The following is a 27,397-nucleotide window of genomic DNA, read 5'->3' as shown; positions in this document are numbered from 1 at the left end:
TTCAGAGACATACTCAGCTTCTAAGTGGCGGAGCTAGGATTCAGTCCCAGTGCTGTCAGACTCAAAAGCTTTAAGCTCTCAGCAGTGGTGAAATGCTGAGTCGACATAACCTTTGGCTTAAATTTTCTCACCTATACCACAGAGGTAAATGTGCCCACTTTCTGGCCTGAAATCTCTTGCTTGCTATCAGCTGGGTGGATGAGCTGATGGAAGAGTTACCATAACAATGCTGCAATCATGGTTACCATGGTGAATGCATTCTGCCAGGCAGCCTGGAGTGGGAAGAGGAGCTGGCCCAGGCTGGTTCTGATTCTAACTCACTGGGTGACCTCGGCAGGCCACATTTTCTTTGGGCCTCATTACTGTGACCTGTAGAATGAGGGGCTGGAGGTCGTGGTCACTCTGCTCCTCTTAGGCTCTTGGAACTTGTGTCCTCGGGAGGCCGTCGATTGGTCTGAGCCATGAGTGTGTGTTGGGGGGCTAGGGTGAGTCCACCAGACCCTCCCTGTACTTCAGCAGCCCAGGAGTCTGCTTGTCCAACTGGCCTTTCCTCAAGACATGCGAGGAATCTTTAGGCCACAGACAAATGAAGAAGTAGAAAAATCAATTCAGGCCTGAAGCAGCAGTGATGGAAAGAATTGTCATCACCTCATCGGCCAGCCGCTGGGAGCACAGCCAGCCTCCCCACCCAGAGAGCCTGGCAGAAGCCGGCCCCTGCCTGGGAAGGTGACCAGGCCCACAGGGCTGGGTGGGGAGGGTGATGGCATGGGATGCCTCAGCCCCCAGGGCACGTGATGTTCACCCTGCGCCCTGCCCAGCCAAGAGGGGACACTAAGGCCTGACAGTACTGACACTAGTCCCCCAGTCACCTTCCTCAGGGACAGTTGCTGAGTTTCTGAGTGTGGCTCTGGCCCGCATGTGGCTCTAGACCCTTCACCCAGGAAACCCGGTGGATACATTCCAGCAGCTGTCCCCACACTCTGGCAAGCTGGGACACAGCTCTGCTCCTGGCTTCCACCCGGCCAACCTCGCCCACCCACCCCACCATCCCCTGGAGTGCAGTTTCAGCTCTGTTTCCACAATGGGCTTTCCTTAGAGGAAAGGGCCCCAGAGCTGAAAAAAAGCTTTAAACTCCCTTTCCTTGGTCACCTGACTGTATCAGTCTCAGTCTGGAGTTCACTAGATGGCCTCTTCCCTGCAGCTCCCTCCTGCCTACAGAGCATCTGGAATCCCAGCCAAGGGGTAGGTTTGAGATGCCCTTTCCTTTCCTTGCTTTCTTGGGGCCTGGCTGCTGTATCTTTTCTGAAGACCTGCCTTTTCCTCTTGGTGAGGTTAGAAATGAACACCTTTCAAGCTGGGCATGGTGGCTCACGTCTATAATACTGGCACTTTGGGAGGCCAAGGTGGGTGGATCACTTGAGGTCAGGAGTTCAAGACCAGCCTGGACAACATGGTGAAACCCTGTCTCTACTGAGGAAAAGAAAAAAAAAGGACATGAACACCTGTCCCTAAGGGGGTAGAGTCTCGTCCCATAGGCCTCACCTGGATGATAGTGACAATGGTGACAGGAAGAGGTCAGCACCGATACGGGTCTCGCCTTACTACATGCCAGGTTCTGCTTGTTCTGAGCACTTCACACAGGTTTTAACCCACACAGTCCTCACAGCAACTCTGCTCGCAAGTACAATGACCTCTTCCCATTTTACAGAAGTGAGGCCCAGAGAGGTCAGGTAACCTGTCCAGGGTCACTCAGATAGCAAGCGGTAGAACGGAATTCAAATCCAGGCAGTCTGTCTCCAAAGTCTGGCCCTATCCACTGCACTAAGCTTCCCCTGCCAATAACTTCAGGGGGAGAGACATTCTTGGGTCATTTGGTCACACTGTCCAGGCCACAGATTTGTTATACACAAGGAGCCGTGAGCTCCCCGAGGACAAGAGCCAGCCAGCCCTGGCCTGCTCAGTAAAGACCCACATTGTTGACCAGGGAAACCGCAAATACCTGGGCCTGGGCCTGCCCATGAATTGACGTGGTCTTGGCACGGGGTCAAACACACAGGCTAGAGGACAGGCCTCTGGGCAGGCAGGAGCCACGCTAGAACGGCAGGAAGGCACTGTGGCCCAAATCTGCCCAGGGTGCCTGGGAAGCCAGTACTGCTGTCCTCTCTCCCCCCACCCAGTGCTCCTGGGCACCAAGGGACTGGGGCGTAATCCGGAGAATCAAACAAGCCCCTGCAGGAAAGAGGCTGGGCTGGAGGCAGAATTCAGTTCCTCTGTTGTGACATGCCAAGGAGCGGGCTGTCTTCACAGGCATGAACTTTCGTCCCCTCTCCCCTTCCTGGCCACCCTGCCCAGTCCCTGCCCCAGCTGTTGTTTTCTGTCTGTGGCTGGGTTCCTTTCCTCTCATGTGGCTGTGGTTTGGGGTCAGACCAGTCAAGGATGGTGACTGTCAAGCCACTCCGGAGCAAAGGGGGAGCTCTGTGGACAGCACAGCCCTGGGGGGAGCCCCAGCACTGAGCCCCTCCACTTCATCCCCCAGAGCAGCCCAACGCCATCCCAGAAAAGGCATGCATCCTTAAAAGGACAGACGTCTTCAAGAGGGCCTCTAGGCCCAGCCTCTCTCTCCCACCTGGAGCCCCAAGCAGTCGGTTCCAGTGGCTGCCATTCTCCATACGGCCAACAGCTGGCCCTGCAGAGCACCTGCCAGATGTGGCCAGCGGGGCCAGCGGCTGGCCCTACTGGGCAGAGGTCACCGAGTCAGATCAGCGCTTGGGCTGGTGCCCAGGGGAGGAATGTGTTTGGCTGGCCTGGGGGCAGCATGCCCAAATAATCCTCCATCTCCTCTCCCCTGTCCAACATTCTTTCCCTCCCCACCTCAGTGGGGTAGTGTTTTCATAACAGGAAAATAAAATCAATAAGGCACTGCAGCAAGATGTCAGTGTGCTCCGAGCCGGCCTCCAATAGCTCCATTGTCTCAGCCTCCACCGGGCTCTGCGGCCAGCAGCACTCACAGTTATTAATGGGAAGCAGGGCTGAAAGGGAGTTTTGAAAACCAGGAGACAAAGGCACAGCACACCTGGAGTGCAGCTTTCCAGTGCCATAGCCACCTCACAATGGCCGGGCTGGGGCTCCCCGCCTTTAACTTCTCTGGCAACTTTTCTGAAAGCAGGAAAAGAAAAGCCTAGACACACCCACATGTGCACACACACACTCATGCATGCACACACACACATCCTTGCACATACACGAGCGTACATGCACACTGCCCCAAGGGGGCTCCTGGGAGGCGGCTCTGAATGGCCAGCAGAGGGGCAAAGGCAGCCTGCATAGCCTCTGCTCGCTGAGGAAGCAGGATAGGGACCAATGGGCTTCCTGCCACAGCCATGGCCAGGGGCCCGTCCCTCCAGGACTCAGGCTGCCTGAGGGGCTCTGAGCAGCCAGAGCGATGGGGGACCAGCTCAGCCCAAGGCCAAGCAAGAGCCATGGCAACACTGTTTTCCACATTCCGTTCAGCAACACAGGCTGGCCTCTGTTGCCATTCCCAAGGCTAGAGCTGCCTCTTCTAAAAGAAATGGGAATGACCTGGAGCTGACATCCCTGCGGTCAGCTGTGGGGATAAGTCCTGGGTCCTCTGCAGAAAGGTCCCACAGCCTTGGACCAGCAGCCTTGGAGCAGCCCTTAGAAGGCCCACTGAGCCCTTGCTGTGCCTCAGTGTCCTCAACTGTAAGGCAGGGATGATAAAAGTACTGACTCATCGTGCTGTGGCAAGGCTCAGAAGAGACAATGGATATGAGAACACATGGCCCAGTGGTTAATAAAGGGTGGGTTTATCACCCTTTATGACTATTACTGCTTGTCAGTATCTTCTTGCAAACCCAACTTACTGGCACCCCCCCAGGGACGCTTGCATGGTCTCAATTTATCTATTTAGGAACCCTGGATTGCCATCTTGGAGTTCCACTATTACTTTACCCATTAAATAACATCTAATCAACATGGCATAGGACAATGAATGGCCTCAGCACCTGCTTATCTTCTTACAAGTCAGTCACAGAGAAAGACTTCATGGATAATAAAACCCTTGTGAACGCTCGCAAACAGTTGCCAGGCCCGGGTCCTGGGAGGACAAGACTCTGGAGGACTCAGGGTCTGGAGCGCAGGCTGCCCCTCTGGAGCCTGTGGGGCTGGCCTGAGCCTTCAGGGAGACAGGGCCCCGCTACCCGGCTCCTGCTCGGAGATGACGCCAGGTCTTACCTTGGTGGTGACCGCAGAGGCAGAGCTGGCCACGAGGCTGGTGATGGCCTCGCTGCTGCCGGTGGTGCAGGGAGCAGGAGCTGTAGCAGGGGTGGGCAGCCGGGAGGGCACCACGGGCAGTGGCAGGAGGCCAGGCCGGGCGCTGAGGCTGCTGGCTGTGCCGCCACCAGCCCCCGAGGTGACGCTGCAGATGCTGGTGGTCCCATGCGTCCCGTTGACGCTCCACTCACGGCGGTCCCAGCCCACCCGGTAATCTCTTTCGAAGCGGCTATGGTGCCGGGACATCTCGGTGGGCCGAGGCGGCTTCTCACAGGGAAACAGAGCCCGGACCTGCGGTGACAGGGTGGAGAGAAGGGTGATTTAGGACTGGAGCAGCCAGCGACAATGGACAGCATCCACGAAGCCCCTTCTCTGGGTTCAATAGCAGGCTTCAAACATTAGCTCATTTCAGAGTCACACAAGCCCACAAAGCATAGATCATTAATTAGCCCCACTTCACAGACAAGGAATACATGATTTGCCCAGGATCATGTGGCCAAAGTAGGTAGGCAGGATTTGAACCCAGCCACAGTTAAAAGTGATACTGCTGGTTCTGCCACGTCTCACTGCCCTGAACGACACAAATGTGTATATTTTAATTCTGGTTGGGACTTGACCCCCTCCACCCCCACTGTGAAAAAAGAGCCGTGAACTCCTCAGGACGTGTTTTCCTCAACCACATGACAGGGTACGGCCACCCGCGCGTGCAGACTCACTTTATAGTGGACAAAGCCCTTTACAGAAAGCTCTCTTCCTCCCACAGTGGCCTGTGAGGTGGCAGGGCATGGACGGTTCCCAGTTGAGGGTCGAGGGACCTCACTGAGAATAAGTTATCCCTCGAGGTTCGAGTACTAGAAAGTGATAAAGAGTCCAGGATCCCCAGCCTTCAGATCCTAGCTAAACGCACAACTCAAGTCGCAAAGGGTGTTAGCCTCCAGGAGTGGAGTTCCCTTTCGTAGTCACAGTCCTGTGATTTGATCTTGGGCAGCATCAGAGACCCGTGTACCCTGGCCTCTGTTAACCAGACCATCTCCCACGCGGCTCTCCTCAACCTCTAAGCATAAGGCCCTTCCATGTTGTCAGGGAGACCTGGACACGCCATGATATTTGGAAGGGCTTCTGAATCACCAAAGATTGCATTTTGCTCAGTATTACTATGATTTGCCGGGTTCCCTGCCCACCCTTGATCAGGAAGGCTGTAAAGACACAGGGAGGCTGTTGGTTGCAGAGGCCACGGAGAGGCAGAGGCAGAGGGGAGAGGGCGTGGCAGTGCCAGGGCACGAGTGATGGTGGGTTAGGGTAGGGGTCTGCATCACACCCACAGCCCAGGCACAGCCCAGGCACAGCTTGGTGCCTTTGGCCTTTTGCATTCTCCAACTGTTTTCCAGTCTGGGGGTGAGCGCCCAGAAGTCCTGGTTCCCAGCTCCTTTTCCTACCCTGCCAGTCCAGCTCAGCCCTGGGGAGGCACCCTGGAATTGTTGGCCAGTGGACAGATGGGCCACTTTATTTTAAAAATATCTATCTATAAAGCCTGTTCCTACTGTGGACCTTGCACATCCAGACCTAGCTGTCAACTTCCAGTGCCATGGAGCCAGGGCCTGTGCCCAACCCAAGCAGCCTCCTACCCATGTTCTACGTGCATGCTGGCCTGTGCCCTGGTGGCCATCATCCCCTCTGCCAGGCACACCGGGCAGACCCGAACCCACCCTGCAGCCCAGTTGAAGCCTGCAGCCCCACCTGAAACAGAGCTGACCATAACTTCTTCAGCTGGATGTGGTGTCACTATTTATTTCACTATTATGCTTTCTGGCTTACACAATGTCACAAAAATTCTCTTTAAAAAGTCTATCCAGGCTGGGTGTGGTGGTTCACGCCTGTAATCCCAGCACTTTGGGAGGCCAAGGCGGGTGGATCACGAGGGCAAGAGATCGAGACCAGACTGGCCAACATGGTGAAACTCCGTCTCTACTAAAAATACAAAAATTAGTCAGGTGTGGTGGCACGCACCTATAGTACCAGCTACTCAGGGGCTGAGGCAGGAGAATCGCTTGAACCTGGGAGGCAGATGTTGCAGTGATCCGAGATCGCACCACTGCCCTCCAGCCTGTCGACAGAGCAAGACTCCGTCTTAAAATAAAAAAAAGGAAAAGAAAAAAAGTCTATCCAATATTACCTGGTTAAAAAATAAAAAATCATTTCCCTTTTGATCTCCCCACATAAACTTTTTCAGCTGAGCTTCTTGATGGCATTGTCTAAACTTAGCTCCCGTTTCCTAGTCCTGTTCACTCTGTGACCTGCTCTGCTGTGGTCTTCGCCCTGGCCACTCCATGGGAACTGCTCTCATTGAAGTCCAGGGTGACCTGCTTGCTAAGTCCAAGGGGACATTTATGCTGCTGTCCTCGACTTCCCTCACATGCGGCGTGGCTGATCTTCCTTGCTTTCCAGAGCCCTCCTCTGCAGTTCTGGTGATACCAGCCCTCTCCCAGCTCTCTGCCTCCCTCTCGGCTGCTCCTTCTCAGTCTCCTTGGCGGGCTCTTCTTCCTCAGCTCATTATTTAAAAGCTGGGGCTCCTTGGGGTTCCAGATCTCCTCCTCCGTTTCTCCCTGGATGATCTCATCCCTCCATCCCCTCTTTCCAGATAACTCCCAAGGCTACCTTTGCAGCTCTCCTCTCTCTTAAGCACCACCCCCACCTCCCTGCAGCCTGCGGCACACCTTCCCCCAGCTGTTCCATAGGTGCCTAAACACCCAGAGTTGCTAAAGTAGCGCAACATTCCTTTGTCCAAACACCCATCCTCAGGCACTCCCTCCCTCAGAGAAAGCTGCCTCTATCTCCTCACCTCCATCCCCCTATTCGACAGCCAGGTCTTAGATTCCTCTGCCTCAGTTGCTCTCAAATCTACCCCCTTCTCCATCTACAGCCACGACCTTCCGTCACTGTCTGCCAGTGTCTCCTTATTTCAGCTTGCCTGCCTGCCTGCCCCCAGTCTTGCCCTTCTCAGCCATTCTCTACTCAAATGCCCACAGGAGTTTTGCAAAGGGCAACTCTGATCATGATACTCGACTTTCCTGCTTTAAATCCTGTCCATCAATGTAAGGTTCCAGCTCTTCCTGGTGGCCCAGAAGAGGATCTGGTCGGGCTCCCTTTTCTAGCATCCCCTCTCATTCATCCCGTCCTGCCCCAGAGGCCACGGCCCATCATTTCAAATGCCTTAGTTTCTGAAGCCTCATGTCCCCTTTCAGCTCAGGGTCCAAGTCCACAGTGCTCTTTTGCCAGGAATGGCTTCTGACCGTCCCCTGGCTACAGCCTATGACCCACCCAGCTCAGGAACTGATTATTCTAGAAGTCTGTACTTACTTTTCCCCTTCTGGGTCAGGTGAGAGACTCTCCTCCAGTGCCCTGAGCAAACGGTACCCACCCTCCCTACAGCCACGGCTGCTGTCTATCTGTTTGTTACCTTGAGAACAGGGCCTGGGTCCTCATTCTCTGTGTGACCCCAGCAACTTGAACAGTGCCTGGCAAAGAAGGGTGTTCAGTACCTGTGTGCTGAATGAATGATTAAACAAATGCTTGTTTTTTCTGAATTGCTGAGCACTTCCAGAGAGGACAAACACATTTGTGTGAAGAGAAAACCTCAGACACAGAAAGAAACGCTCAGTCTCCTGAGTGGAAGTTCCATGTAGGTGCTGGAGTAAGAAAACATCCTACCTTAGCCTGGGCGCAGGGGCTCATGCCTGTAATCCCAGCACTTTGGGAGGCTAAGGCGGGAGGATCACTTGAGGCCAGGAATTCAAGACCAGCCTGGCCGACATGGTGAAACCCCATCTCTACCAAAACAAACAAGAAAATTAACTGGGCATGGTGGCGTGTGTCTGTAGTCCCAGCTACTCAGGAAGCTGAGGCATGAGAATCGCTTGAACCCAGGAGGTGGAGGTTGCCGTAAGCCAAGATCGTGCCACTACACGTCAGCCTGGGTGACAGAGTGAGACAAAAATTAAAAAGAGAGAGAGAGAGAGAGAGAGAGATTGAGAGAGAGAGAGAAATGTCTACAGTCCTAGTAAATCAGACCTTGAGCCTTCAAGGACAGGCCTGAACAGAGAATATCTGCATGTTGAGGTGAGCTGGGCTCATAGTGTAGACGCCTCTCCCAAGGCTGACCTGCCAACAAGAGGCTCGTGCTGATTATCACAGCCTCAGGGACACTGCCTCGCTAGGGTTGGATCCTAATGTGGCAGAGAGGATGTTATGTATTCATCACAGTATATCCTCTTTCTGGGCACAAGGAGGAACTCTCCCAGCTGCCATTGCAGTTAAGTTGGGCTCCTGTGTCTGGAGTCTGGCGGACAGGATGGGTGGGGAGGTGATGGAGACTGCTTCCAGACCTGGCCCTTTACAAACATCTATGACCCTCAGTTCCCTTTGCTCGTCATGGCAACCTTGGAGGCCACACGTTCCAGATGGTGCCACCATCTGATGGAAGAGCGTTTCCCTGCGCACACTGGATGTTGCATAATGGGGGCGTGAATCTTTGTTGTGATAACGCGCTGAGATTGGCAGTGTATGTGTTACCTAAGCACAGCCTAGCCTGGCCTGACTGATGTGATAAATCAGCCTCTACCTTCCTACAAAACAACACAACCTCACATATCACCAAAGAAGCCATCTCCTTCCAGCTGGGGAGGATGGAGGTGAGGAGGGTATGCACTGAGGGCGGCCAGCAACGCTGCTCCCCTGAGACATGCCTGGATGTGCTTGGGATCAGGTCAAAGGGGTCTCCTAGGCCCCAGGAAAACCTCTCCACTCTGTCTTGGGGACCACCTGGTGGGCCATGCCATGCCCACACCTTACAGTTCTGGTGCATGAAAGCAAAGCCCAGGCCCCAGCGCCCTTCACCTCCCAACACTCCCACCCCCAACCCTGATGCTTAGCTCCTCAAGTCTCCTTTAAATGCCAGGCAGGAGACGGAGACTCGGGGCCTGGAGCCCAGAATCTAGTTTCAGCCTCATTCGGTGTACTCAAAACAAAGGTCAAGAATTTGCATGCCAGCATTTCGGTGAGACTTCATTCCTCAATTTAATTTCCCCTTTCAAACGTCATGAAAGAAAGGTGTTGCACGGTTTACCCTGAGTGAGATGGCAGACTGCCAGCACCAGAGGTGGCAACTTAAGTATTTTCTGCTGGGCACCGAGCCACTGTGCCACAAGGTTCCATGGGCATACATGTGTGCCCAGAGTGGTGCTGAGGGAGGCATCGGAAGTGCTAGCTGTGGCAGGAGGAGGCCTGGAATGGACGAGGTACCTTAGATGAGACTGGTCAAGCAATTACTGACAAAATACATCAAAAAGCTTCCTTGTCAAGGTGAGCCCCCTTTCCTGGCAGGCTGCCCGTGAACTGGCAGAACCTGGCACAGGGCCCTTCACCAAGGTGGGGAGCAGGCTGAGCAGTAGCCATCCCTTTGTATGGAGGGGACCATTTACAAAGACACTAGGACTTGAACCTGGGTGGGGTTAGTGCCTTGCTAGCACCTGTTTAAATTACACGCACACGTGAAGAAAATGCTCTGGAGCCTAGAAAATCTTGTATTCACAGGTGGAAATAGGCCACGCTGAGGCGCAGGGTAGAGACAGTTCAGAGCTCGTCCTGGGTGAAATGTGAAAGGCCTCACAGGTATTTTACGTGCCAACTTGGCCCTGGCCTTTGGGATCTTGCAGGCAGCAAAACCGATGCTGGCCAGGAGACGGGAGGCCAGGAGGGCCAGCCTTTCCCAGGGGAGGGCAGAACCCTGAAGTCTCTCTGTTTTTGTTTTTGTTTTTTTTTTTTGAGATGGAGTCTTACTCTGTCACCCAGGCTGGAGTGTAGTGGTGCGATCTCAGCTCACCGCAGCCTCCAACTCCCAGGTTCAAGCGAGTCTCCTGCCTCAGCCTCTCGAGTATTATAGGATTACAGGCACCCACCACCACACCCAGCTAATTTTTTTTTTTTTTTGGTAGAAATGGGGTTTCACCATTTTGGCCAGGTTGGTCTCAAACTCCTGGCCTCAAGTGATCTGCCTACTTTGGCCTCTCAAAGTGCTGGGATTACAGGTGTGAGCTACCACGCCCAGCCTCCTGAAGTCTCCCCTGTGCACAGAGCCTGCCAGTCAACACCACGCCTGCACCTCCATGAGGGGGTCATCTTCATAGCAGTCCGGGACAGACATCAGGCTTCGGCCTCTCAGCTCTGGGCCCAGATTCAGAGAGTCTGGAGCCTGGGCCCTGAACACACAGCTTAGGAAGCCGGCTCAGGCTGTCGGGCTCCCCGTTCCCTTCTCTGTGATGCACCTCCCCACCTCCAGTGAGCAGAGAGGAAAAGTGGAAGACCTCCTTACAGAACGGGAGCAAATGTGAAGAACGGGGGGAACACGTCACTGGGAGCTCCTGACAGGCAGAAGCACTTCTCGGAATGTTCAGTCGTTGATCCCGCTGCAACCCAGGCCCCACTTCAGAGCCACATGCTGGCATCTCAATGCACACAGGTATACCCCAAACCTCAGGACAAGGTCCCCCAGCATCCCCAAATGCAGGAATGCCACATCCACCAGCTCTGGGGAAAATCCCAACGGTCAAGTGCAACTGCCTCACAATTCGGATCATCCCTCAGAGGAGGTGGGGCGGAGGCCAGTGCTGGGGTGTGCCCGACAGCATCCCCAGCCCCGCCAGGAAGGTCTTTCCCTCCCATCACTTCTCTCCAGGAGACGGTGAAGGGTGTATTCCTGCCACCTCCCTACTTCTGGGGGATGAGGCCTGGCCTTCCCTTCTGGCTCACCTGCTCACCAAGAAGTGTCCTCCACCTGACAGAGCCCTGACCTCACACCTCACAGACAAACCTCCCTTCAGACTGCCTGTTCCTCAGGAATGAATGGAAACTAGCCGCTTCCTTTCCTGTTGGCACATGGGGCCAAATCTTCAGCATCATGGGGTGCCAGAGCACCTGGGAGAGGCAGGAATGAGGGAGCGGTCACCCTGTCCCCAGGGGCTCCTTCTGTTCCCTTGCAGAAGGCAGGTGAGTCTTAACTAGGATCAAAATAAAGATGACAAAGTAGCCTCAGCCCCTGACTTTTAGCTCCCTCCTAAGCCTTCTCCCACTGCCTGTCCCTAGAACCCTCATGTCCCAACAGGAACCGGGCAGGTTTACTGGGATAAGGAAAAAGACACTGTCAAATCCGAAGCGGTATGTGTGGCCTGTTGTCTGCGAACACGCACAGCTCCTGAGGCCCTCTGTGCTAGGTCAGCCAGGATCCTGTAGGGTGGTCTCACTCAGGGACACTGGGAGACACAAGCTGAGGGTGGGGGAAGGTCATCCACCATAAATACCCATGACACAGGGGACCTCTTATCACTAGCCCCAGGGCCTGTCTTGATGGAAGAGCTTCTCCCTGCGGCTCAAGGGCCCTCATGTCCCAGGCCCAGGCTTGCAAAAGGCTTGGGCTACCTGGGGCCTGAGGATATTACAGGAAGGAAATCCTGGTACCCCAGGCCCAGACTGTGTCTCTAACTGCTCACCAGCTGGTGTGCTGTCAGGGATGTCGGACTCCTGAACACTTGCTAGAGATCAGATCAGCAGCCCTGCCACACAGACCTGCCCGGAAAACCCTCACCATGAATAATTCATGAGTAAATAATTAAGAGCTTCCAATAGTTTGTATAGTCCATGTGGGGATGGAACAGAGGAAACAGTGTCCAGGAGCCCTCAGCCCTGGGCCCCGAGAGTCCTTGCTCAGGAACAGGATGCTTCGTGCACCTGAGCTCACGGGCGGGATGGAGGCTGTGTCCGGTGACACACTGTATTCTGGATGCTGGTGGTGGCCCACACATATTAACATGCACCGTGTGTACACACTGTACACAGGATCACAGGTGGCTAATGACCCCTTCCTCGTTCCTATCATTAAGACGCGCCGAAGGAGTGGGCGGCCGGCTGTGAGGGCCCCGAAGGCATGATTAATCCACAGGAAGGCAGGGGGCCCGCGCCGCCTCCAGATAGGGAAGCCGAGGTGGCTGGCTGAGGAATGAGCCTCGGCCCGGCCGGCCGCGATCGGAAAATGTATGATTGCCTCATTTGGGGGAGACATGCTGCCAAGTCGATTGGAACAGTCTGTGCTTGTCTTTATTATTTTAGTTTCCCTCTCTGCATCTTTTAGCCTTTCTTCTGGAGCAAAATACTAAACAGCAGCCAGAACACCATCTTGGCAAATGCAACACAAAGGAACTCTCCCGGTGTTTCTGGAGAGGCAGCTTGGCCATGACTTGACGTGGATGTTAGTGGGAGGTGGGGATGCCCCTCAGAAATGCCTCCCTGCCTCCTGGGGCTGCTCCAGCCCCCAGTGACCCCCATCCCCACACAGCCCCCACTGGCTCAGAAGTCTTGCTTCTGGCTGAGGCTGGGGTTGAGCCCCATACTGGCCTCCCCTGCTGGACACCTTCTTTGATGAGCCCTCTCTTCTCGGAGCCCACAGAAGCCAGACTCACCAGGCCTAGGACCCCAGCGACGGACTGGCATGTTCCACTCACTGTGTGAGTTCTGATCCTGTCCCTAAAGACAGGGCTACCTCTCCCTCTTCGTTTCCTGCACTGGAGCTGCCCGAGCACAGGGCTGGGCACCCGGGGCAGGGGGCTCAGGGAACATTTGGCAGACCAAAGTGACCCTCCCAGGACGGGACACATGGCAGGGCCAGGACTAGGCTGAGGAGAGTGACAGATGGGGCCAAAATGTATGGAGGCCCCCCCCCCCCGCCGCCCCAATCAAGGTCCATCTGCATTTATATTGCCCTGAAAGGGATGAGGGGATGAGTCCTTAAATGATGCCTCACCATGTAGCCCTGGTCCTGACCCTTCACACAGCCTCTAAGGGTGACGTATTCCTCGAGGGTGAGGTGTTTGGCACCTCCAAATGAAATGTGGGGGTCATGGGAGCCACGTGTAGGTGCCAGCCTGGACCCAAGACTTCACATTTAAATCCTCTGAGGCAGCAGAAACCCAGGAAAGTCTGGAGTACGCCAGGCTGATGCCAGCCTTCTCCAGTTCCACTCTAGGATGAGGAACCTAAGATGTGGATTTATTTTTAGCTCCTTTTCTTAAAATACCAAGGCCCCAGGTGAACTGAAAGGTTCTCGTTGTCACATTTCTACTCCCATCCCTGGCCCCCAGTCCTCACCAGCCACCTCGCCATCAGACCCCACTCAGCCAGGGCCAGTGTGAAGATCGCCTAACCAGGTCCTGTGGCTTGGCAGCCACAAGTTTCCAGCAACACCTGCTGCAGGATCCAGGGTCTGAACCCAAATGAGCAGCCTCTACGAGGCTCTCCAGGTGGGGGAAAGAGGGGAGGCGGGGATTCGGCAAGTCCCATTAGAAGCCAGAGCTGTGGCCGGGAGTGGTGGCTCACATCTGTAATCCCAGCACTTTGGGAGGTGGGTGGATTACTTGAGGTCAGGAGTTCGAGACCAGCCTGGCCAACATGGTGAAACCACACCTCTACAAAAATTGGCCAGGCGTGATGACAGGCTCCTATAATCCCAGCTACTTGAGAGGCTGAGGCAGGAGGATCGCTTGAACCTGGGAGGCGGAGGTTGCGGTGAGCCGAGATGGTGCCATTGTACTCCAGCCTGGCGACAGAGCAAAACTCCCTCTAAAAAAAAAAAAAAAAAAAAACCCGAAAGAAAAGAAATGAAACCAGAGCTAGAGCTGTGAGACCTCTGACGTGTGCGTCCACTCCGGGGACCACAGGTGGCATCAATCTCTGGAACCAAAGGCTTTAGGGCATTGTCTTTGTTATTTAAAGATAGGGAGCCTGCTTTCTCCAATGCCAGTGAAACCTGCACACGTTCCCAGGTCTCAGCCAGCCCAAAGCTTTGAGGGAAGCACGTCTGGCAGAGCCGAATCTTCCTCAGCAGCAGTGGATGCAGCTGGTCTCGGGGGAGTGGGAAGGGCCCTCACCCTAAATACCCCACAGTGGCCAGTACAGCAGCAGCAAGTCCTCACCCTTCACAAGGCTCTTCTTTTTTCTTTTCTTTTTTTTTTTTCTGAGACGAAGTCTCACTCTGTCTCCCAGGCTGGAGTGCAGTGGCGTGATCTTGACTCACTGCAAGGTCCGCCTCCCAGGTTCACGCCATTCTCCTGCCTCAGCCTCCCGAGAAGCTGGGACTATAGGTGCCCGGCACCACGCCCGGCTAATTTTTTTGTATTTTCAGTAGAGATGGGGTTTCACAGTGTTAGCCAGGATGGTCTTGATCTCCTGACCTCATGATCCACCTGCCTCGGCCTCCCAAAGTGCTGGGATTACAGGCGTGAGCCACCATGCCCGGCCTCTTCTTTTTTCTTTAACCGCTTTATTGAGGTGTGATTGATGTAAAGAAGGCTGCAGATATTTGATGTGTACAACTTGATGTGTTTGGGAATGTATCCATCCCCCAAAGCATCAAACCATCATCACTATCCGTGCCACAAGCACAGCCAGCATGGCCAGAAGTTTCTTCTGTGCTCTGTTCCTGCCTTGCTTTCTTTTTGTAGTTAGAGCACTTAAATGGGTGGTGCTGGTCTCAAGACACGAAGTTTCAGTTACACAAAGCCAAACAGGATTTGGAGAGCCCCTGTAACAACACAGGACCTGTGATTAACAGCGCTGTTTGTGCTGTGTGCTTCAGCCTTTGCTCAGAGGGGAGGTCTTCTGGGAAGTGCCCTCACCACACAAGGTTCTTTTAGAGCCACTGCATCATTTGCCTCACAACATCCTGCCAGTGTAAGCAGTCCAGCACTGACCTTCGCATTTTATAAGCCAGGAAAAGGAAGAGGATGAAGCCCAGGGCTGGGCATAGTGGCCTACCTCCTCCCAACTCAAAGTGTGGTCCATAGGCCAGCAGCCACAGCATCGCCTGGGCACTTGCGAGAAATGCGGAGTCTTAGGCCTTGCCCCAGGACTACTGAGTCAGAATCTGCCTCTTTAACAGGATGAGGGGTGGGGAATGGGACAGGATCCACTCACGGATTCACTCACATGCAAGTTAAAGCTCAAGAGCACCAGCCTAAGATCTGGCAAGTTAGCAGGCCTGGATTCGGCCCTAGGACCCAGGCGTTCTGACTCCCTGGATGGCCCTGGGGGACAGACATATATTTGGAAAAAGCCATATTCCATAATGACAGGGCTTAATACGTGATCTAAAAAGACAAATGTTCAAAATGCTTTTCTGGTGGTTAAGTTTCAGGAAAAATGCCACCGATTCCATTTCTGGGCACAATTTCTTGCACAAAAAGCAATCTCCTGTCTTGGAAAGGCAGTACTAGTGCCCGTTTTAGATGAACAATATTAAAAGAACAAGCCTCCCATTTCCCTCCCTTCCCATGTGCACCTTTGCTTTGAGAAAATCGGGGTGTGGGTTTTGATGTAGTGATTTTTTTTCAAAAAAGCACACATGATTCAGAGACTTTTCTCACGGGACTAATTGACTAGGCATTTGTGCTATTGCTCCTGGTGTAAATCATTAAAATGGTGATAATGAAAAATAAAAAAGATATTGGAAATGACAGCTGGAAACATAATATCAGCGTAAACTGAGGGAAGAAGGACGGCGTGTATAAATTAGGAACTCATAAACATCAGGATCGATGAGGGAGCTGCGGTGACTACCGTTTGATTACTTAGACGAGGATTAACCAGAGTTATCATTACGAATAACCATCGTGGCTCCTTCTAACTCCTCGTTCTTGTGGCTCCACAGAGGATGCAAACACTGGAAACTCCAGCCCTGTTTCCCTGTAGTCCTGCAAACACACGACCACAGTCTTTTGAGCTGGATTTTGCTGTTACTTTCCTTCTCCAAGCAGGCTTCCCCCCTCCCAGGGCTGCCTCTCAGGCATGCCTGATTATTCTAGATCTTGCAGCATTGACTAATTCAATGAGCTCCTCTTCACAGGAAATGGTGTTCATCAGTGGCCCAAGCTGATGAATGAATCCTACTGGGTGCCTGGAGCCAGACCCAGTGGCAAGAGTTGCAAAGAAGAAAGACTGATGCCTTCTCTCTATTTGGCTGCCAAAAATGCTCTTGCAATTTGCTTTCTTCTAGACAAGAGTCTATTCAAAAGTCTATTTGGAAACATTAGGGAATGGCTGTCACATGGCCAGCAGATCATACTGCCTGTGACAGGATATTATCTTCCTTAGGGGAAACTCGACCACTCTTTTATTTCACCGAGTAACTAGCGTCTGGGTTGATGGCTGCAGAATTGCTCTGAGGGCTGGGGACATTAAAATCCCTGTCCGGAGTGAATGCAAAACCAACAGCCACCTCAGTGAGCAGGATTTGTGGAACGAACCTTCACCAGTATTAAGCAGCAGTGCCCACCTCTCTGGTCTCCATCTCTAGTGGGACCTGGGGGGCCTCCTGCTTGTCCAAATCCCTCCCCAGGAAACCATGACGTAGCCCACTTCCTGTTCTGGGGCTCCACTCCATGAGTCAGGCCTTCGTGCCCCCCTTTCCCTCTCAAGCAATTCCCCAGGCATGCCCTTGGGTTAATGCACGGTCTGCCCTTTTCTCATCAAATCATGTCAAGTTCACTGCCCACCTCCTTCCCCCATTATACCCAGCTCAATGCAAGATACTGAGAGGAAATAAGAACAGGGCACGCGGCTCCTGCCTTCAGGGAGGGAGGGCTGCTCAGGAGGGCACAGCCATAAAACGGAAAAACTCCCTGGGGGGCAGGGGAGGGACCACGCTGGGCTGGAGCAGGCAGGGTAGGTCAGGGGAGTCCCAGAATCCCAGGGTGGCCCAGCTCCCTGGGGCTCCATGCATCAGAAAGGAGACTGTGTCTTAGTTAGGACAGTGTCTAATTAAGATGGAAAACGAAAGGCAGCATGGTCAAGGATGACAGTCCCAGCTCTGCCCACCATGCAAGCAGCCTGCTGGCTCACCCCCAGAGCCCCTGCTGGCTGGCCTATAGCCCACCTCTCCCCCACAGAGGGACCTCCGGGGCCTTGACTTTGGCTTTGGGAACTAACGGTCCACACTGTCCACCGGAGCTTCCTCCAGGATCAGAAGCGACCCCCAGGGAAGGAGCGCTTTTGGTCACTCGGGAGAGACTTCTGTCCTCTGTTCCTGGCCACGGGGCCCCGTTTTGCCCACTCCCCTGCTGATCTCAGTACCAGGCTGTCTCCAACCGCACAGGCTTCTTTGTTTTCAAGTTGGGAGCTGCTACCCTATCTTGATGTGCTTGCTTCAGATTTTCATTGTCTTTATTCTACGTCCGTGTTTTTAATTTAATTTAATTAAAAAAAAAAAAAAAAAAGAAGCCCAGACCAGAGGGCAGCCTGTTGCGAGGTTGTGTGTTTTATCACCACCCAAGCATGCAAACGAGGCAGCCTCTGTTGACAAGTTCACATCTCCAGTGCAGAGCTGGCTGTTTGAACAGCTTGTGTGCAGTAATTGAAACATAGATTTTGTTGCCTTTCTGTTTATTTTTAGATTAACCAAGCAGGGATACTTTGCTTCCAGGCTGCCACTTCCACCCCCGCTGGGCAGCCTGGGACTGCTGACCCCTTGCATACTGACAGCAAGGAGCACCACACCCCCCCGGGGTCTTCCCCTCCTGATGTGTCCTTTGCCTGACTCTGAGCAAGGGTGACCTTCCCTGTGACCTCCAGGGCCCAAGGCAGGGATGCTGATGAATGCAGTGCTCGGAGGCTGTTCCCTAACTCCCAGGTCTCTGAAGACATCCCCGTACCCACCATGTTGGACTCCCCCAGCAGCTTGGGGAGGCAGGCGGGGCAGGGATCAGTGACCCCCTTCGACAACGGTGGTAACGGAGTCTCAGAGCCTTAGGACAGAGATGAATTAGAATCCAGACCTTCCACTCCCAGGGCAGGGGGGCTGCAACAGAGGAGAGCCCACATAGCTCCCAGAAGACTCAATCACGGCCAGTTTTCTATTTTGGCCACTTAAAAAAAATGATGGTTGCATCAGCCTGGATAGGTAGGTGACGCTGTGATGCTCAACAGTCCCCAAAATCTCAATGGCTTCAGTGAGGTATGCTTTTCACTCATGCCATGCTCTCACTGCTGGTCGGCTGGGGACCCTGTGCCAGGTCATCCATGCTCTAGGACCCTGGCTGTCAGACTGGCCACTGTGGCAAAAGGAGAGATGGGTTAGCGTGTCACACACTGGCTCTCAAGGTTTTCACTTGGAAAGCATGTGTCCTTTCTGCTCTGATGTCATTGGCCAAAGCAATGCCACTTGGCCAAAGCAAGCCATGTGGTCACGATCTAACTCTAAGTGGATGGGGACGTGCAACTCTATCATTTGCCCAGAAGGAGAAATGGTTTTGGGGGAAAAGACAGTCAGGGAAGAGGATGCGTGCATGTGTGTGTCTGTGTGCCTGTGTCTGTGTGCCTGCGTGTGTCTGTGTGTGTGTGTCTGTGTGTGTATGTGTGCGTGTGTTCAAAGGGTCCCCAAGCTGGGCTGCATTGTCCTCTGAGCCCTGCAGTACCCCTGAATTCATCTTAGCAAAATTCCTTTGGCATTCTATGATTTTTCTCTTTAACCTCATGAGGCTGGCAGCTCCTTGAAGACAGAGCCTGCCTGTTCCTTATCTCAGTGTCCCTAGGGCCCCACCCTCGGCTTGACATAGTACAGGGGTTCCACTGATGTCTGCTGAGCTGAACTGTCCCAGGAGAGGGTGTGTGAGTGAGAAGGACGTGGCCATGCACACAGGCCTCAGACCACTCTTCTCCCAGTGGCGTAGCACCACCTGTGTATTGCTGGAGGCCTTACTCTGTGCCACCTCTTCCTGGAAGCCTTCCTGGACCACCTAGACTGCAGAGATAGTTGCTCTTGGCCTCATCCAGCACTGCTGTCTTCTCAATACAGAGCCTGTGAAATGATGACCATTTCACAGTAACTGGTTTCTTACTCTGAGTTACTTTCTGAACTCAGCAGGATGTAAGCAGTAAACAAGTATTTTTTTCTCCCACTACTTCTTTCCAGACTCACTCTGTTAGGCCGGAATAGCATTTGGGGTTTTCTTCCGGGAAGGCAGGAGGGGTGGTCACTTTTGGGCACAATGTCTATTAGTAGAAGTACTACTGCTGCTGCCACAACTACTGCTACTGGTACTACTTCTACTACTAAAAGCGAACACTTGCTGAGCACTTAGTGTGTGCTGGCTACCGCACCAAGGGCCACGCATACATCAGCGCTTTTAATCTCCAGGTACTTTAATTGAACCGAGGCAGGGAGCGGTTTAAGTAACGTAAAGGTTTAAGTGACCTGTGGGGCCACATAGCTAGTAACTGGCTAGGTCAGTCCTAAACATGATCACATCTTTGTCTTCTCCAAAGCCCAGTCCAATCCTTTCATCAGAACTCTTATCGTATCTGGTCCACAGCCTCTCCCCTCTGCCCCAGCTCTGGCTGGACCCAAGCTCAGAAGCGGGTAATGAGAATGGCAGCGTCGCCCTTCCCTGGTTTTGCCTCCTTCTCACTAACTGCTGCTTCAGCCTCCCCAGAGTGGCCACGGAGTGGGGCTGGGAGCACAAGGGCAAGGTGTGAGCAGAGTGAAGTAAACGGGCAGAGACAGCCTCTGTGTGCAGAGACCCAGTGCCGGCTCTCCTTCCTCTGTGGCACTTTGGTGGGTTCTCTGTGGGAGCTCCATGAGGGTCTGTGCTCTGCTGGAAACACTCCCTCAGGTGGCTCTGATGGTTCACACCCCGGCAGGCTGTCCTCCTGGGCAGGGTCTTCCAAGACGGCTGGAGTCTGGCTCACTGTGCAGTGTCCACTCTGGACTCACAACCACGACTCTCCCTTGATGACCAGCTCTGGTCCCGCTGCCCCCAGCACAACCCTCACTCTCCACTGCACATGCCAGAAATCCCCAGGAGCCTTTTGCATCTGGACACTTCCTGGTAAGATTCAGGCACACAGCCTTGGTGTCCCCCAAATTCCAAGGAACACAGGTCACGTCCTTCTAAGTGCTTGGGGTACCCCAGTCTTGGGGTAGCAGCAGCTCCCACAGAGGACTGGTTGAGGGGCTGGTGGAGTGGGGAGCTCCTCCCCGGGAGGGGAGAGAAGCCTCAGCTTCCCTCCTAGGCCAGCTCTCTTCTAGGGTCGCTGCTCCCTGTAGTCAGCCCAAAGCTTTTCTCATGGAAGTAGAGATGGGCCCTGGGGCTGTCTAGCTCCTCTTTCTAACGTGGGGGTACCAGATACCTTTCAGGCATAGCCTGGGGCCTTACCTGAGACCCCAAAACAACAGGAATAGCTTTATTTCACATCTTGATACAAATGATTCACTCCTCCTCCAGCTCAGCTCTTGCCTCCTCCACGAAGTCTTCCCGATGATTCCAGGTCACTGCTGCCTCATCCCTTAGCCCCAATCTTTTCTAGCCCTCATTCTGCAGGGTCCCCTGTATCTGATGACATACTAAGCTCTGAAAACACACTGCATTGGCCACCCTTGCCAGTTGCCTGGGGGGAAGCCCTAGTCACGCCCATCAGTCACATTCCCTGCCCACAGTCACAAGTGTGGCTGCACAGAGCCCAGCCTCAGGCAAGGGAGTGGGCGCCCTAAGGACAATTGGGATGATGGGGTCAGGGCCCCTGAGAGGGTTCTGGAGAGCTGTCTGCAGGCCAGATCTCAGCTGCAGCAGGCCCTGGGAGAGGGAGGGAGACAACCATCTGCTCTTGGCTCAGCCCAGCCCGGTCTGTAGGCACAGGCAGTCCATTTACAGAGGGCTGGCCCTGCAGCGGCACACAGAGCAGGGCTGACACCCACTGTCTGGGGCTCAACAAAGGGGGCTGCACAGGGCTGGTCTCGGATGAGATGGGAGGAAGGGAGTCTGGAGAAAGCTGTGGTCCCCAGAGGCTGGGGGGACTCTGGTGTCAGACGCCAGCCTGGCACCATCAGGATGGCTTTCAGGGGCTAGAATAAAAGGAGCTCAGTATTCTTCACGCCTGAGAAGAGGACTGGGCTGGCACCCACTCCCTGGCTACAAAGGAAGTGACTCGTCCCCAGGAGCAGCGTAGCTGGGGCCTACTCACCCCATACTCCAGGGCCTCCTGCCTAGAGGAAGTGCCTGGCGAATTTCACGATGAAATCAGAGATGGAGATGCCAACACCCCCTTTTGCTTATCACAAGGCGGTGCCGGCATCCCTCTCCACACCCCTGAGCTCTGCAGGTGTCAGCCTCCTGGCCTGGGGATGCCGCACCCCAATGACGCCGAGCCTTCCTTACCCAGATGCAAACAGGCAGCAGAAAGGGGAAGCAAGGAGCATTTACGGAGCACCTACAGCATGCCTGCCACTCTGCAAGTCACTTAAACTGTGTGTGTCATAGCATTGCCTCCATTTTATAGAAGGGGGAAACTGAGGCTCAGTGATGAGGTGGCTTGCTCAAGACCACTTGGGGGAAGCGTTGGTGCTTGGAAGGAAGCTCTTGTGCCTGACTCTGAAGCCAGTGCTCTTCTTTATCTTCTCCCGGACTCATGTCCAGCCCTGGCCTGTAGACCTTTCGTCTCTCACTCACAATGCTTCTTACACATTCAGCTCCCTCAGCTGGCAGCTGTGCTTCCTCCTAACACCAACCACTTCTTCCCGTCTCCACCCTGGCCACCCTGGTCTGAGCCCCTGTCATCTCTCAGCTGGATTTCTGCCACAGCCTCCTAACACGTCTCCTTCCTTCCTTCCTCACCCTCATTCAGAGTATTCTCCACCCAGCAGCCAGAGTGATCCTGTTAAAACACAAGCCAGATCACTTCTCCCAAGCCCCTGAAATGGCTCCCAACCTACCCTAAGAAAAAGCCAAAGGCCTTCTAAGACCCATGAGGCCCTGATGCCCACTCCCCTCTCTTGTTCGATCTCCCCTCGCCCCTCTGTTCCAGGATGCTGGCCTCCTTGCAGTGGCTCCATCACTTTAGGCCCCTTCTACCTCAGGACCTTTGCACACATTGCTCCCTGTGCCTGGCCCATCCTCCTCACTACCCACATGGCCAGGGTTCATTCCAGCTTCTTCTCAAATGTTACCTTCTCAGTGAGGCCTTCTCTGCCCATCCTATCGTTAAATGGAAACTTCTTTCTCTGCTTTTTTTTAGATCACTCTCATTGCCTTCTCTTGGCCTATACAGTTTACTTATTTAGATTTCTGTGTGTCCCCCTCTCTGGAATGTGAGTTCCCTAACGGCAGTGCTCCTAAACACAGACTCATTTAATCTACATAACGACTCCGTTCGGCAGCTATTCCGATGGCTATCTGTATCTTCCAGACCAGGAAACTGAGGCACAGAAAGCTCAAGCAATTGGCCCAAAGTCTCCCAGCTAGAAAGTAGTAAAGGAGAACTCATGCCCTGGGAGCGCAGTCCCCGAGCGCTGATCTCAGGCACCACAGTCTCCACCTGCCAGCTCTGTTCACTGCTGTATCTTGGCTCCGGCAGTACCCGGCCTCTTGTAGGGCTCCGTAAATAACAAATGAATGAAGAACACTGCCATGCCACATCACCGTGGTTCTCATGCCTGTCTTCTCTCCCCACAGATGGGCAAGATCCTGGACTCAGGCCTGTTCTTCCCTCCTTCCCTGCCCCACCTACCAGACTGCCGCTATCTGATGCGGGCGGCATCAGTCAGGGTGTGCCAAAGAAATGAATTCTTTCCCTGGATCTTCAAGCGGTTGCTTTTGCCAGTGGCCATGGGGAAGGGCAGTTCAAGCCAGTTGCACAAAATGTCTCCCACTGTCCCTGTCCAGCAAGCCCCGACCCAGAGCCCTGAAAAGTCCGCCTGGTGGATCTGGAAGATGACATCACCGGCCTGGGGTGGGCAGGCTTGCCAGGTTCCTCCAGCCCCAAGCATCCTATTCATAATGCACCAGCATCTGGAGCAGCGGAGGGAGCAGCCAGCTCTCCCCCAGGAGCACACACATCCACGATGCAATTCCTCCGAGGAAAATTACTCAGGCAGCCATTTATTAAAACACAACTGCTCCCGAGGAGGCCTTTCGGCAGTGGAAATACCAAATAGCTTTGAAGCTCCAGACGTCCCAGAAACCAATGAAACAGGCTCCTAGGCACTATCTGACTTTTAATCTGCTTGTTCTTTCCCCCATCTGGAAGGTCTAATGAAATGTTACACTGCGACGAAACACGGAAATCAGTAACTTCAGAGGGCAGGGACATAGATTTCATTTCTTGCCTTGGTCTGCTATTTGCATAAACCTCAAGGGAACATCCGCAAGAAGAAACAAGAAAAATAACAGTATCTCCGTGCCTACTGGGGGTCAGGCACTGTGCTTGAGGAATGACGACATTTTACATTTAACCCTCACGCACATCCCGGGGAGGGACTTTTCATCACTGTCTCTGTGGCAGAGGTCGCCGGCGCTGCCCATGTCTGTGCCCCCCTCCTTCTTGGGGACCACAGCTGGACAACACTCTTCAGCCCCCCTTTGATGCTAGCTGGAGCCGTGTAATGAGTTCTTGCCGACATGTGCAGAATGTGTGTGCAAGTGACTCGGGTCCCTCCGGACCATATGGTCAGAGCAGAGACGTCTTCTTCATTTCTCTTTCTCTGTCCATTGCAGAGGAGGATGAGGCGCAGACGGCAGGGACACACTGCACAAGGAGCCTTGGTTCTTGTTGGGCTCTACTCCTGGAGCAGAGCTGCTTCTCACTGACCCACCCCACACTGTGGCTTGAGAAAGAAGCTACACGATTAAGCCACTACAGTTTGGGGTGGTTTGTTCCCATCGTTAGCCTGCCCGGACTAATGCAATCTTTATTTCCCAGGGGAGGAAGCAGAAGCTCAGAGAGTTGGAAGTGACTTGCCCAAGGTCACAAAGAGCCTGGGTCCAATGCAGCAGCAGCTGCCTGAGTGGTAACTAGACCTGGTTCCTTCCCCAGGTGTCCCCAGTGAAAAGCCCAGGTGGCTGCTATGAGACCATCTTCCAGATTCAACTCCCTGGGGCTGAGCAACTTGTAGTTGGTCCAGGTGAGGTGCTCGGAGGATTCAGGCAGAAGCCTGCCCCTCCTCTGCAGGAATGATCTCTCTCTGGCCTCCACCCTGGGAAGAGAATGCAGGAAGGACAGTGGCTGGATGCTGGCTCCCTGGAGACTGTCTCCTTCCAAATGCCTGACAAGCCCCGAGGATGGCACATGCTTTGCAGAAAAGGTCAACTCCAGAAAGCAGGAGACTCAGCAATTCCCCAAATAGCCAAACCCTGAACTTGGGCTGTCCCCATCACAGCACACATGCCCCACAGAAACAGAACAAGAAATAGAGGTAGAGAACCAGAGGCACCAAGGCGGGAGAGCTTCCCCAGCAGGCCTGGTTATAGCCAATTGGTGAGCCCCTGTGCAGATGGAGCCCTCTCATCTGTAGAAGCCTCCTTGGGCATCCAATTTTCCAGGCAGGTGGGTCTACTGGGACTAAAATAAGTCCTCTAAATGCCTAACTCATTTTTGTTCCTTAATAAATACATGTACAGAAAAAGATGCAATTGAAGAGAGGAAGGGAACAGTATTAACCAGGGAAGAAATATAATTGCTAAACTCTGAGAGGCTATTTTAGACAAGAGATCAAAGGGTTGGAAATTAAAATAAAACAAAAGACAACACTACCACCACCCTGGTTGCCTGATTCAGCCCTTTAGACTTCTTAATGCCACTTCCCAAGGCCATCAGTATGACGACAATGACTTAACAACAGGCGGCACACAGCCCAACCCCTCCCAGGAGAGCTAATTACTTCCCAGGATTAATTCTTCAGTTTTCTAGACAGTTCGAGCAGCTGCACCACCACGGCCATTGCCAGAAACAAGAGCTTCTGGATGGAAGACACACCTACCGTTTCCCAGGAAATGGACCTGGGGCCTCAATCCACAAATCACCTCACACAAGAAGGCACCAGCCCTGCTGCTGTCTGTTATGGTTCTTTTTTTTTTTTTTTTTTTTGCTGGGGATTTTAAAAGCTTTTTAAAAAATCCTGTTTTCGATTGCGAGGGGCTTGAGAAAGAACGGTGAATGCACTGTGTCCGAGACCAGGAGTCTGGGGAGGACTGCTGCGTCTGACACTCAGATGAGATCACCCTGCATTGCTGGTTAGCTCCTATCTTACCGTCCAGCTACAACAAAGAGATGCACAGAGCTGCTGCCGACCTTCAGTCCACCAGCCAGCCCTGGCCAGGCACCCAGCACTGTGCTGGGGCTGTGAGTGCTGGCAGAGATGGGTTTGGCTGAGGACTGCCCTCAAGGAACCCATGGTCTGGCAGGGCTGAATCAATCCTCAAGGAGATCTGAGACCATGAGACAGACAGAGGCTTCTGATGAGCATGTAAGGGAAGCCCCTTGAGTTCTGGAGCCTGGTTCTCTCCTCTGGCCTTCTCCGTAGCTAGGCATATAACTGCCCATCTTCTGTCCATCTACTTATCCATCCATCCATTTACCCATGCATCCACCCGTGCATCCATCCATTCACGTCTCCCTCTGTTAACGCACCATATATTGGTTGAACATCTGTTCAGATACTTTGTCAGGCATCCAGATTCCTGTCAAGTGAAGAAAGTGAGAAAGGTTCCAAACAGAATTCAGTTGTGAAATCTGCGTTTTGTCTGACCCATTCCCTCCTTCATCTGATATGAGCAAGATCCTATGATCTTTCTCTCCCACAGGAAGCCCATTAGCTATGGTTGGGTGTTGTGCCGCACCGCTGGGGTAAGCATGTGACCAGGCCAGGCAAATCAGGGTGTTCTATCCCCCTGGCCATAAGGACTGATTCACGGTTCCTGACCCAAACAGACCCAAATCCCATAGATACGATATATGAACTCCAAAAACAAAGGTCTCTCTTCCTTCGGGATCATGCCGAGTAAAGATGTTGTAAGCAGGGCCTGCTCCTGGCCGTGTTCTCTGGTCATGGGGAGGGGATGGTCTGCAGGGCAGAGGATGAAGCCGGCCCCAGAGGGCAGTGGAGGAGAGATGGGTGAGGTCCAATAGTACATGAGCGACTGAATCTGGCTGTGCTAAAGCCTGAGCTGTGTCTCTCCATTACAAGAGCTAACACATTTTCTTTTGGGCTTACATTAGTTTGAGTTAGGTTCCCATCTACTGCAACCAAAAGACTTCTATGTTCCAGTGTACCCTCAGAGAAGTGCCAAGTTCTGTGCTGCTGAAGATGAGGTTTCGGATGTAAGTATGTGTCTTTGTGACTCTTTGGGAAAGAGGGGGGATTCAGAGAGAAGGTGAGGGAAAGAAAGATGCTCAAGAGGAAAGGACAATGTGGACCAGCACTAGCCAGTACGCTTTTCTGCAGTGGTAGAAATGCTTCTGTGATCTGTGCTGTCTAATATCCAGAAGTCCCCAGGGGCTGCTGACACTTGACAATTGGCCAGTATGACTGAGGAACTGAAGTTTACATTTTATTTAATTGTAATTGATTTAAATACTCGCTAGTGGCTACTGTATTGGACAGTGCAGGTGTGGACCACAGCCCTGGGGGAGGAAGTGTGAGGAAAAGTGAGCACTTCTGAGGGACTGGGCAGGTATCAGGGGTGGGACTACAGGATGGGGGCCTGGACACAGAAGACCCTGGGGGACACGAAGGTAAATGGCCCAGGCGAGGACTGAGGAGAGTCTAACATGGGGCAGAGGAAACAACTAGGAGCCAGAAACGAGGAAGTTTCAAAGTGGGAGGACACCAGAGTCAACTCACAGGGCTGGTGCGCAGCATGGCTATTTCCTGAAATGAGGATTACAGAGGAGGATGGAGGTCTGAGGTGGAATGATGGGATGAAGGTTGCTTAACAGAAGTTGGAGCCTAGAGAAACAAGCTGTTGGAGTCATTAGAGTTTAGGGGATAATCGCTCAGACTGTGGAAAGAGAAAAGTATACCTAAGCTAAACTATGGAGACTGCCATGAAGTGGCTGGAAAAAGAGCATGAGGAAATACAATGTATGAAGGAGTCAGAAGGAGGTAGGATAATGGCCAGGCACAGTGGCTCATGCCTACAATCCTATCACTTTGGGAGACTAAGGAAGAAGGGTCACTTGAACCTAGGAGTTCAAGACCAGCCTGGGGAACATAGTGAGACCCCATCTCTTTAAAAAAAAT

General features: G+C 53.3%; 1 protein-coding gene across 1 annotated transcript in view; it reads right to left on the bottom strand.

Moving 5' to 3' along the window:
• The window catches only part of KLHL29 (kelch-like family member 29), a 148,508-nt gene extending 143,927 nt beyond the window's left edge, over positions 1–4,581 (bottom strand). The window contains exon 1 of the mRNA XM_011950718.1: positions 4,252–4,581. Coding sequence (XP_011806108.1) covers positions 4,252–4,536 — 285 coding nt within the window. The 5' untranslated portion in view covers positions 4,537–4,581. The remainder of the gene's footprint in view (positions 1–4,251) is intronic.
• Positions 4,582–27,397: the final 22,816 nt, after the last annotated feature.

Source organism: Colobus angolensis, unplaced genomic scaffold, assembly GCF_000951035.1.
Source record: "Colobus angolensis palliatus isolate OR3802 unplaced genomic scaffold, Cang.pa_1.0 Scaffold109, whole genome shotgun sequence".
In the NCBI taxonomy this organism is placed as follows: domain Eukaryota; kingdom Metazoa; phylum Chordata; class Mammalia; order Primates; family Cercopithecidae; genus Colobus; species Colobus angolensis.
Note: the sequence above shows the minus strand (reverse complement) of the source record. Positions and strands in the feature narration are given on the sequence as shown.